This window comes from Diadema antillarum, unplaced genomic scaffold (genome assembly GCF_040938485.1).
Source record: "Diadema antillarum isolate AM-2024a unplaced genomic scaffold, OU_Dant_1.0 seq00001297_RagTag, whole genome shotgun sequence".
In the NCBI taxonomy this organism is placed as follows: Eukaryota; Metazoa; Echinodermata; class Echinoidea; order Diadematoida; family Diadematidae; genus Diadema; species Diadema antillarum.
This window is the reverse complement of record NW_027272076.1, coordinates 18,294-31,516: the sequence shown is the minus strand read 5'-3', so window position 1 is coordinate 31,516 and position 13,223 is coordinate 18,294. Positions and strand designations below refer to the sequence as shown.

Here is a 13,223-nt window from a genome sequence, read left to right as displayed (position 1 = left end):
TCACGTTTACCGGCTTCAAATGATATAATCGATAAAGTTTTTGATTAAAAAAAAAAAATTGTTGTGTCACACTCTGCTATTTAATCATAGCTCTATGCTAGTATTATAATCCGAGTCTAATCCAACTTTCCAGGGAGAAGGAATGTTCTTGCATACATTTGCGCATCTTGTTACTTGTTATTACAATTGATTATTCGTTTTGGTGATATTGTGGCAATATCGATGGCTGTGGATCGTGTATGGTTGTATTTCTATAATGTTGTTGTGTTATATCTATTTCTATGCTATAACAGTGCCTGATCTGTAATACAAGGAAAGGCATCCCTAAAGTTGCAATATTCTTAATGGAGATTACACATGCGGCCCGTTTCATGAAAGGATATAATTGAATTTCCTTAACTCACAGGCTGCCCAGGACTTATGATAGAAACCAAGTATATAACCAATAATTATGACTCTTCATAAAACAGCGCCACGCACTAACACTCACACAAACTCGTGCTGAGTTTTAACATGGTCATAATTTTTATGATATGATGCCGTGGTTTTTCCTCGTATTTGTGTTTTTCTTTTGATTCAGGAAAACATGGAGATCGCCTTAAAGAGGAAAATGCAACATGCGTATTTTTTCTGACAAAGGCAGATGTGATTGAAATACAGTTTTAATCTTTTAATCTCTAATGAAACACACACATACACACACACTCAAAGAACTGCTGATAAAGGCAAATGAAATTGAAATGCAGTTTTAATCTTGTAATCCCTAATGAAACACACACACACACACACACACACACACACACACTCACACACACATTTACACACACACTAGAAGAACTGCTGATAAAAACAGTAAACATGCTATTACAAAATGTTACTGCGATCTTTCCCAGGTCTTTTCGAACAAGCGCTACAATGAGATCAGTAAGTATTCAGAAGTGAAACCTGTTAAAATCTGTCTCTTTTCCTTACAGTGGTATTGGTCCTCTTCACACGTAAAGTCAAAATTCGACGCGACTTAAGTCACTAATGTGAACAGGGCGAGGGTAAATCCTACACAAAGGCCCTCTTTTCTTTCCATAGGACTCTCAAGGATCTGAGTATTGTTTCCCCTGAAGATGAGACCGATCTCCGTTTAGAAAGTGTTAATCCCGCCTTGACTATCATAGTACTTGAGAAAATGAGGGGGAGGGGGACAGGGTTCGGGGAGGCGTTTTTTTTAAAGACGGCACAGATTGGGGCATGGCGCGTGTTAAACCTATGGGAAAAACGTTGGGTTAGGGTTTTTGGTTATGGTTATGGTTAGGGTTAGGGTTGGGGTTAGGGTTAGGGTTAGGGTTAGGGTTAGGGTTTGATGGTTAGGGTTAGGATTAGGATTAGGGTTAGGGTTAGGTATAGGGTCCCCGAGAGATTTTTAGTTTCCCCAATCTGTGCCGTCTAAAAAAACACGCTTCGGGGAGGGTGGGAGGTTAGAGGAGTATGGTGGCTTTAAGCATCAAAATGACAAATGTAGGCCCTACATGGTGAGAGTGTTTTGCCTTATCACTTTACATTTGATTTTTGTTCGATTCCACTTATCAACTAATGAATGAGTAGTGTTCACAGGGTCGCCAAGATAATCCCGTCTGTCGGACTCGTATATTTCATTTTTTTTAAAATATATGTTTCATCATGGGGGGGGGGGGGTGTCTTCTCTGATATTTACCTTCTACAATGTCGACACATTTTCATTTAATGATAATTCAAATTGATTGGTTGCGACAGATTTGGGTTGTGCTGCTCCACGTTATCATGAAAAAGCTTTCAGTGAGGTGGTTGTTCAATGATTTTCATCTATGCAGTTAAAATCAGATGATGAATCCTTAACTTTTTTACCCTCAAACTGAAGCAATCGCTCCATAATGAGTAAGCATAATCTTTGGATTTCACTTAATCTGCAATACTGCTCAGGAATAGTGTGTCACGATTTTTTTCGACTGTTTACACAAAAAATAATAAATATTTATGAATGAATAATCTTTACAGGGTCGCCAAGATAATCCTGTCTGTCGGGCTCATATTTCTACGTTCAGTATATTAATGCTCATCATGTTGTTTGTTTTCTTTGATTTTCCACCGGCTTTATTTTAGACAGATATTCATTTTAATGATAATTCAAATTGGAGATTGGGGTTGTACCGTTCCATCCCATGCGATACAGAAACTATGAATAAACGATGGCTAAGGGTAAACGAGTTAAGGATGTTGCTTTTGTTTTGTTTTCACATGTATCTGATAAAATATAGCAGCTAATGACAACGAAGAAGAATTGTGTTGCAGAGAGAGACAGAGAGAGTGTGTGTGTGTGGAGTTCACATGGTTAACAGTTACTTGTTTGCTGTTATTTTCCGGTAGGTAGTAAGATCGTATATACTCCATCTATAATTATGATAATTAAAACCAAGTCAAATTTGATGTTGTAGTTTCTTCTTTTTCACTTACAGTTTATCATGTTCATTACAATACCGGTACATCAAACAGACTTACTCTCTTTCTACTATTACATACTACATGTATATATATCATAAGAAATTTGCTGTATATTGTTAATAATAAACTTGCGGTAAATAACAGAAAAATATAGATAGACCCTAAGAATGTCTGTGTGTACACGTGTGTTTATGCTTGCATGAAACACCATTAAAGGGATCGTATAGTTTTGGTTGAGACCTAATTTCAGGTTTCTAACATTTTTTGATGAAATAATGAGAAACTTCTCATAGTAATGAAATATGAAAGAGCATGTAATTTCATGAGGAATTCAACGTTTATATTTGATGAAAATCGGTTTTGAAATGGCTGAGAATATCCAAACCAGAGCGATTCTAATAAGTGTGGGACCCACACGTTATTACGATCACGTCTTTGTCTTACTTTGTTTTTGGACGTTAAAGTCATTCCAAACCTGAATTCATGAAATAAACTTTAAATTCCTCTTAAATGGTATGTTCTGTACTATTTCATAAGTGTTTTCTTGGTGTAGCGCAAAAAGCTCAAAGCCCAATTCTCATCTCCACCAATACTGTACCATCCCTTTAATGTGCCTTCTTTCAGACAGGAAATTTCTGTCTGAAAGGAGATACCTTTTCTTTTGTCAATTATTCTTGCTCAAACTCATCGTTTTATTTGCACTAGTTTTGGACAGACTGAGTGTTTATATAGTGTTTTTATCATTACACCTTGGATTCCCCAAAAATAGTAAGCAACGAGTTCAATCAACAGGCTAATTCCTTCTGCATCAAATTGGTCTGCGTACTAGTGATAATACTGAATATTAGTAGAATAATTCTTTATGCGATCGATCGTACAGAGAAAAATAGCACAATGAAACGGCTTTATTTGAATCTCTTATTTTTTGTGCAAAAGCAAATTTCAAGTCGATCATGAAACAATATCTACTGTAATTAAAAACAAACTACAACAAAAATTTACAACCTGAATTTGAGCTTGAACTTAATTTTGTTCCATGTAAAAGAAAACAAACATAATCATTTGTACAATAACAAACTGAGGACAGGGAACGAGTACACGAACATACAATTAAAATAACTATAAATGAAACATGGAAACTAAAAAATACCAGGGTATTGTCAGGGTAGTTCCCAACAAAACGAAAAAGCAACATCATTGAGAGAGAAAGAGAAAGGAAAGAAAGAACGAATAAAGAAAGAAAGAACGAAAGAAATAAAGAAAGAAAGGTGGGAGGTAGTGAGGGAGGGGAAAAAGAAAGAAAGAGAGAGAGAGAGAGAGAGAGAGAGAGAGAAGAGGAAGGGGGAGAGGTAGTATTGCCCCGAATCGACCTTTGACCTTTCTGCTTTTTCGCTCTGGTTGCAACTAATATTGGAGAAGATGAGTTTCACGCAATGAATGCTTACAATTTCCGAAGAAGGTTGATACAATTCTGCAACAGTAGACATTTTTTTTTTGAAACTGTAAAATAATAGAACCACTGATAACTAAAATCACCAATTAGGAGGGAAATGTACACGAAACTTCTACCCAGGAAATGCTGTGTATATATAGTATTATTTCGGCAAGGACAAAAGTATAATGCTGAGATAATAACTTTTCTTGCACTTTTAAAGCTACATGTATTCCATTTACTTTCTAATCTAAGCCTACTCTTTAGGGCCTTACGCCTATAACATTAAACATAATTTGTTAAAGGGATCGTGCAGTTTTGGTTGAGACCTAATTTCAGGTTTCTAACATTTTTTGGTGAGATAATGAGAAACCTCTTATGAAATATGAAAGAGCATGTAATTCTATGAGCAATTCAACGTTCATTTGATGAAAATTGGTTTTGAAATGGCTGAGATATCCAAAAAAGAGTGATTCTAATAAAGTGTGGGACCCACACTTTCTTACTATTGCTTTGTTTTACTTTGTTTTTGGATGTTTCAGTCATTCCACACCCGATTTTCATCAAATAAACTTTGAATTCCTCTTAAAATGGTATGCTCTGTACTATATCATGAGTGTTTTCTTGGTATCTCGCAAAAAGCTAAAAGCCCAATTCTCATCTCCACCAATACTGTACCACATCCCTTTAAACTGTACAAGTATGTACTTAGAATAATGGTGTGTTGTCTTAAAGGAACACCACTTTTTTATCCACTTCCGATGACGCCTCTGACTTAAACTTCACCACGATTAAGAGAAAATGATGTTTGCCTCCCGTCTCGCAAGGGCGTGTACAAGTTAAACAGAGGGGAGATGGAGGATTTCAATGTTGTGATTCAGAGACTCGTGACGTCACGGATGGTAGCACATTGTACGAAGGCGATGGAGCGAGAGTCGGTGTGCCCCCAAGAACGGGCGTGGTGCGTCGGTATTCTGAAAGCTGCTTAACTCATCCATGGACAACGATGGAAGGTGAAGGGGTCCGCATGGGGGTCGCATAGTGTGATAATGGGTTGGAACAACATAGGGACATCTAGCATCACACGTGAAGCAGCGTTTCTTTCTCTTATATGGGACATATACCTTGGAAATTAATTACCGCTGTGATTGATCAACATCACCTTTAATGTGAGTATTACTTTGTAGCATATCAGAAACGTTGAAGAGGGTAACGCATAAACGTACACGAAGATTAAAGGAGAAAGTGAAAGCGATACGCCCATGTAGAAAGAAAGAGAGCAACTGCGAGGGAGCAAACGTAACGTGCATATCAATTATGTATTGTAAAGTGGAGAAAACAGCGATAGAGAGATATAAAATTCCAAATTTGTGTTGGGTCCATAGATTCAAATATCTCTGACTATATTTATCCTACGTTGATCCGAGAAGAACGGATAATTGTATAGTAAGACAACCGCATGAGGTGATAAAATGTTTTTAAAAAAGTAAAACAATGGTACAAAACCCCAAGATTTCGTAGACATCACTCTACAGTATAATCGTTATATTATCAACTTTCACTTTGTGTCTTATTTGGTAGAAACTCTCAATAACTATTCCGGAAGAGTGCCAGTCTAAGAGAATACACCATTTGCGACAAACTAAGATAGCATACAAATAGAAAGTTGTAATTACTATTCTTTGGCATAGGACTAAAAACTACAGCAAAATGCAAAGCAATTGATGTCAATAGTTGGCCTAGTCAGCTTATAGGCGTACGTGACCTAAATGACAGAACAGAAATTCAACCATCAAAGTAATTCTGAAAGGGATGAAATTACCTCAAGATAACAATAGGAACAGCTGAAGGTTCAAAAGGCTGTAAAGCAATGAACAAAAACGAGCTAAGACGCACTGATCATATCAATCAGGTTATGATATAGGCATTGGTATTCGTTAAAAATTCCCAGTCATTTCGATCAATGTCTGTCAATATTCAGATAATTTAATCAACCCTATCATTGGACATCTGCTTAGATATGGCCTGAATTATTTCGGCAGTCCAGAAGTAATCAGTCCGTTTCTTTTAAGTGCTGTAAATGACATTTTAGATTCAGATTCAGTATCGACGATTTAACATTACGTTTATGCAGAGTGCAAGTCCATGTGACGCACTGATGTGTGTCGACAGGAATTTTGTTGCCTTTTCACTCTTTCCCAATTTGGTACATTCGTGCATTGGTCTGCAACTTTTTTATTTTCCTTTACCGTCTTCTCATTCTATTTTTCCCCTCATTTCCGTTCGTATTCTACTTCTGTCCTCTTTTCTTTCTTTTCGTTCTTCTATCTATGGAATCTGCCTCCTTCAGTTGTGAACATTCTTGCAGAAAGAATGTAACAATGCTTGTGTGTCTTGTGTGAGTTGAAACAGTAGTGACTTATAGGTGCTCGTAAGCACTTTACACCCTTGCAGATTTCGTGCATAAAACCCCGTACCCGCTTTCCGTTCAACTATTATTCATGCTGTAAAGCCTGGCCCCTTCTTTTTTATTACGTAATAATTTGACTTTACCCCCGTGTTGTCAGCATTCGGTCCACTCTCCCGAATAGTAAGGGTTCGGTCAATGGATTATTCTAAAAGATCTGTCTTTTGTTAAAGCTTGTATGGATGCTTCATGGGTCGTGCAAAGATTTAAGTCACCCCCCCCCCACCTCAAAAAACAAGAAGAAGAAGAAGAAGAAGAAGAAACAGAAAGAAAACGAAACCCAGAATCTACACAAGCATTTGTCAAGTGGGTGGCAGGTTATTGTCACAGTGTATGGGACTGTAAATCCACGAGACATGTATTATGGTCAAATATGTCAGCGTTTCGTCTACACGCCACCTATAGTACATACCTTAGGCTGAGAAAGAACTCGGTAAACATCACACATAATCGTTATGAACAGAAGAAAGGCGTACGTTTGCATTGAGGTTCATTGTCCCTTATGGTCGTATGGCGTCGGGTGGCAGCAATCATGGATGCAAAATACCAGTTCTGTCTACCAACATGATTGTATAGAAGTATATCACTCAACTTTTTAACAGCGAATATGCACAATCTTATTTACTTGATAGTATCATATCAGAGCACTTCAATCATAAAACATATATAGATAATTATAAACTTTAACATATATAGATGATTTATGATGTTGGTGTGTGTGTGTGTGTGTGTGTGTGTGTAGCAAATCACTTGCTCTCTCTTTTACATACATATACATACAGGTGTATAATTATGTACACACTGTATGTGTTGTTTCTGTCTCTTAAAGGACAAACATGTATGATTATTGTATAGAAATGAAGACTTTCTCAAGGATAATTGAAACTCATTTCCATTCTAAGGTTTTGTAGAGGTTCGTGTTCGATCACGTGACCGACAAAGAGTAGAATCAGCCAATCTATGTGTCTGGACCAACTACCTCTCCCTTTCTTTCTCCATTTTTGTTAGTAGGAGAGCCATGGGGCTACGGCGAACCTACAGCTGCATCCTGGGGATCATCCTCATAGCGTACGGAGTGGTGCTCAACCTATTGGGCGCCATGGCGTCTTTTCTCCACCCCGGCTCCTACCACCACGGCGCCATGGGCACGCCCATGTGGAGTGGTCTTGCGGTGAGTCGGTATACTACACGTGTATCAACCATTACAGGGCAATGCCAACTTTGCTGGGTTGTTATTACACACAGAAATTCTAATGATCAGAATTCCAAAAGACATTTAAATCCCCCCAAACAAGATAGAGCTTTACATAATACTACTATTATTCAATTGCATATCATAGAGATTGTTGTCTTATAAAAATACGGAGGCATGTATTCTATATTTCATAGTCTCTTGAATAGAAGTCTCTTGTATGAAGTAACCAAAGAACCACTTTAATTTAGAGCACAACGTGTAGGATATTAGGACCTATTAAACGCTAAACGACCACAGATTTAAACATAATATGTTACACCACCTTTAAGTTCTAGTACTCTATACCATATGTTGTGAGATCGTAACAGTAAATCTTGATACTTAAAAGTGTGTCGAACTGGGTCCCACTCAAACTATTACACTTTTAGTTTAGGTCTACTCTATTAGTGCAATGACTAAACTATTCAAAATTTGACCTTCCCATTCGAAATGGTCTTTTGGCATGTTTGGATCGAATAAACTAACATCCTTCAAGGCTTATTGTTTGTTCATCCTCACTCTACAATGTACATCAGCTGAAGGGTGTGTGCATTTCCCAATAACTTGGTGGAAGAGGGAACAATGGCACAGACGAATAAAGCCCATTATGCCTTTTGTTTGTTAGTTTGTTTCTGTCTAAATCCAGCTTCTTAACCAAGATACAAACAGCGTGTCATATTGATTATTTTAACGGGGTATAATAGCGTCGCAAAAGCGATTTTTCTCTGTAAACCCATTGAAGAGAACAATATTGACCCGATGATAGGGTCTTGAGCAGACTGGAGTCAGTGATACTTGGTTTGCAGAGTAAAGATCAATCAGTGAAAGATCTAGTATCTGTCGACTTACGTGTATTTTCGTCATGCCACGTCTTTCCATCTGGATGAGCAGATTAAAATGAAAGACATTCGCGATTGACTGTTTTAATGCGTCCTGTGATATAATGATAATACATACAATTTCTTTAGCGTCATTCTCTACTCCGATTAAAAGCTCAAGGAGCTTTACACCAAAACAAAAAAATACTGAAAATACATACACCATAATAGAAGAAGATGAAAAAGAAGACATGGATAGATGAAAAAGAATACATGGATAGAAAACCCTAAAGATTAAATGTATGTCAATGTTCTCAGGGCAGTTACTTCTCTCCCTCACTTACAGATTAATTTTAGAGAGTTGTGTGACTGTGAATCTATATTACGGCAGATTGTAAAAGAATATACTGAAGTGCGCATCGTAATCACAAAAAGGGGAGAAATAAGTTGATCGTGGCATGAAATTCGTGATAACATAAATTAAACCTAAAGTCGAAATCTGTCAAATATTTACATGTGATAATTATGTATTTTATATTTCACAACTTATGTAGCAAGAGGTCTTGGACATTCAACTTTACACCTCGAGCATTTCGAATAACTTTTTTAATGTAACAGCAGCGTTTTGTGATGATTATACACGTATCATTAATAACACTATGTTTTTCATCTTTAAAGGGGATGGCTAGTAACTGATCAGTGTGAAATAGTGGGAATGCTGGGGGATTCATTTCAGAGTACATTATCTATCTATTGTTGTGTGAAAACTGTTTGCTACAGAATGGTCTCATATTCAAGTAATGTGCAGTTTAATGTTTCCAGGTTAGCATGCCTGTACAGTGACGGGGCCTTACGTACTCTTAAAGGAATCCCACAATCATCCCCCAGCATTCCCACTGATTCCCACTGATCAGTTACTAGCCATCCCCAACAGAAGCTATACTGTAAGTTTGACTTTTGTGAATATGTTTGTTTGTTTTTTGTTTTTTGTTTCCTCCCCTAGTTCATCATCTTTGGCGCCATCAACGTTGTAAAGTCGCTGGAGGACAAGAAGGAGGAGGTATAGGCTGAGAGGACTATAATCTCTATCTACCAAAAGTATTTTAACGGACAATCATCTCATTGACCAGTCGCTTTGAAACAAACGTGTCGCCATCTTACCATGCACATTATAGACCATAATTACATACTTAACTTTTGAGCTTGCAACATCACGTGACCTTGACGTCATAGGTCCTATAAACAGCGTTAAGCCTTTAACATACAAATTCGAATGTTGTGACACATTATTTTTTCTTCGGTGTGTCATGTTACAATGTAACCTCTAGTGTGCAACGTCTGCTTATTTACCACTTTTTCATCTTAACTTTCTGTTTGCAGAAGTTGAAGTTAATTTTTATGCACAATTTATAGATTACACAGAGAGCAAAAGGGATACGGAAAATGCAAACTAGATAGGTAAATATGCATGAGTGAAAGTAATGCTTTGTTAATCAAACCACAGCATACATTCAAAGTGACCGTTGTAGAGAGAGAGAGAGAGAGAGAGAGATGGAAAGACAGACAGACAGACAAAGAAAGTTGAGATACATTATTAAGATTGATATAGCAAGATTTCATTAAGTAACAGTTTATTTTTCGCCGAAATCAATTATACTATTGGGACTTTCACGATCCGCCAAAACCTTTGCTTTCGATCTGAGATAGGTCGTGACGCTGTGTATACTGTCGCCCTGTCTCAATATCTAAATTAAAAACATAATGTCAGACCGCTTTTTTTTTTCTTCCCTTTATCTTTCTTTTCGGGGATTAAAGCATGGATTTTCCATTCTGCTACCGATTGTCAATGTTCTGGTCGTGCTCGTGTCTGGTGTGTGCATCAGTTTGACATCGTGGGCGATGTCGGCGCCTGGACTCACACTTCTCACCGGAAACAAAGTCTCAGAAATAACTCTGACTTTGGTGGCGCCCTCCAACAACTCCCAGACGACGGAGAACGCGGGAGAACTGCAAATGTCACTCCTGCCGCTGTATTCTACAGTAGTTGTGGCGAGCGGCGTGATTCTTGTCATGGCTATGTTGGGAGCGTGCATCGAGTGCGTCATCATAGCGGCGTTCACGCCCTCAACGAGCAAAGAACGACAAGCGAATGACGCTCCCCACTGGGACGAGCGCGACGGACTTGGACCGCAGTACCTACCACCGCCAGCTGCGGCAGCCGTTGACGAAGGAAAGCCCCAGGCGTATCTCGCTGGCGACGCGGTAGGAGAAGTGATGTACGGCAACACGCCGCAATTCGTGAATACTGTTGATCGGCAGAGTTTCCGCCACAACGTCGACCCAGCGCTGCCGGTGTACAATGGAAACATACCTAGACTACAAGGTCAGCCGCAGCAACAGCTGGAACAGCAACAACAGCAACAGACCGCATATCAACAGCGCCACCAAGTGGTTCAACGAGGGGACAAGCCTAGGGACCGAAGTTACCTCTACCGCGTACCGGTACGAAAAATTCATTATACCATCACAGTGAACCCTCGTGTTATGTAACCTAATATTAATGTCGGTAAATCCACCACGATTGCAATGAAACTGGTCAGGAGGGGATAGCACTTTAGTAAAACAACGAATATTGAGGTCCATTTGAATGTAGATATAAATAATAAATTTGAATCGGAAGGAAACAATGGTGAGCAAAAAAAAAAAGAATAGCAGCGAAAATGTTAATAGCTGTACACTTATAACTTTTATTCCGAGTCTTTGTTTTTCCGAGAAGGTGAAGAAGAAGAAAAAATAACTTCTTCAAATTTGAGGTTCTTCTCTGCATGCTCTGCACAACACAAAACAATAGATTTAGAATTAAAACAGATCACAATCCATACATACAAGCAATCTTGCGCACTCATTCGATGGCTATCCCTAATTATAAAACATATTGCCCTCCTACCACTGAAAATGGCGCGTAGTTCAAGATAGATAATCCAGCATGTATTATACATTTTTTGTCTTCTACCGCACAGGAGGAACGACAAGAAGTAGATCGACCAGTGCGTCGTCCCAACCCGTACTTCTACCTATAAGGACCCACAACCTGCGCTCATCGGGATTTCAACTTGATTCGACTTGAGGACATTCTTCATTTTGTGTCCTTTTCCCTGCTGCATAAAGTTTGGTGCTCGTCAAAAAATGAAGGCATACTTATTTCGCATGCGCAGATGTGGGAAACCTGACTTCCCCCCCCGCATTGTTAGTGGAATTGCTGTAACCCTCTGTTACTTCAAACAAAAAGGATCTTTCCCGCATATTTCACGGTGACAATTACCAGACGCATTGACCAACTCAGTGTTTTCGAATCAAAATGCTTATACATGCTGTACAACAATGAACTTGTTTATAGGCCCTATCTCGAGCTAGCCTTTTGCCAAGGCCCTCTCACTCTATGATGGCTATAACGGACGAGCGTAGTGTGCCCAGCCGAGCGGAGTGAGCCCAGCCGAGCGCGAGCGCTGTTCAACTCTTAAGTCAGTTTAGCTCATCACTTGGTTCAGGGAGGTGGCAGGCATGCACCTCCCTCCTTGGTTCGCCCTCGTTCGCTTACCACCATACAACGAGAGGGCCTTGGCAAAGGGGTGGGTTTGGGGAGGGGGTATTTTGAGCCGACAGGACATAGTCACTTGTCCGATGTTGATGTCTTATTCTTTTTTTTTCCCGCGTTGCCCTTGATAGGATCGGCGACTTTATCTCATGAACAGAGACTTAGTGTATATGTCGATCTGTTCTATGTCGACTTTCAAGATCATCTTTTTCATCTTTTTTTATTGCGTCAACATGTACATCTTTCAATGTTTATTATGCAGAATGTGAATACCACGCTATCCAGTACATAAGGTCTCTCCACTCTGCGTAATGCATTATGTACAGTATCCTATTGTGTTTTGTTTTGCTTTTTTAATTTGCTACAATGATTATCGTCTGAGTCGGTTGAGAACTATTATGTATTTCCAACCATACTACTGATTTGGGACACTTTGCAGTGTCGTTTAACCATCTAAAGGCCGTGTCACACCTTTCCGGGCACGCCTTGCGTGCGAACTTGCAAAGAACAATTTTTACTACCCGGAGGTCCCCGGAATGAGCCGCACATGACAGTACCAAGCACGTATCTCACCCGTAGTCACCCGGAGGTGTGCACGCAAATCTTTCTACCCGCAACCATGTTTAGGCCCTGTCACACCTTTCCGGGCAAGCTATACGCAGGCTTGTTGCGTGTAGGGATTTTCCAGCATACCGGCAATTTCTGAGGGCGAACAAGGATTTGGGCGAGTCAGCGCATTATCTTACTTGCTGGACGCGTTCTACTTAAATTCTACTTGCGGGTATACTGTGTGACCTTTGTACCAGTCGCGTGGGGGCTGAAAACTCAGTGAAGGAATTCCTCTGAAGGAATGGCAAAGTCCCATGGAATGTCATTATCTCGGCTGCATATGGGACTGCGAAGTACCTGCGTGGGAGTTGCCTGCGAAGTGCCTCCTACTGGCGTTCTGCGTGGACCTCTCCGGGCATCCCCGCGGCTCACCCGGAAAAAGTTTTGGTCATGCTCAAAACTTGGTTGCGGTTAAATCGGACTTGCGTGAGCACCTCCGGGCAAGTACAGGCGAAGGTACTGTCAGATGAGGACCAACTGCGGAGAGCTCCGGGTAGCAAATGTGTTTCCCCGCAAGTCAAGCCGCAAAACTTCTCCACATACGGTATCACAAGGCTTTGAGCATGCTCAAAACTTGTTCCGAGTGGGCCGTGGGGGTT

The 13,223-nt window shown here is 39.6% G+C and overlaps 1 protein-coding gene across 1 annotated transcript; it reads left to right on the top strand.

Annotated features, from left to right (window-relative positions):
• Positions 1–7,386: 7,386 nt before the first annotated feature.
• LOC139708062 (uncharacterized) lies at positions 7,387–11,500 on the top strand. Its single transcript, XM_071620046.1, has 4 exons — positions 7,387–7,539; positions 9,424–9,480; positions 10,236–10,922; positions 11,441–11,500. The coding sequence occupies exons 1-4, from the start codon at positions 7,387–7,389 to the stop codon at positions 11,498–11,500; spliced, it is 957 nt and encodes a 318-aa protein (XP_071476147.1).
• Positions 11,501–13,223: the final 1,723 nt, after the last annotated feature.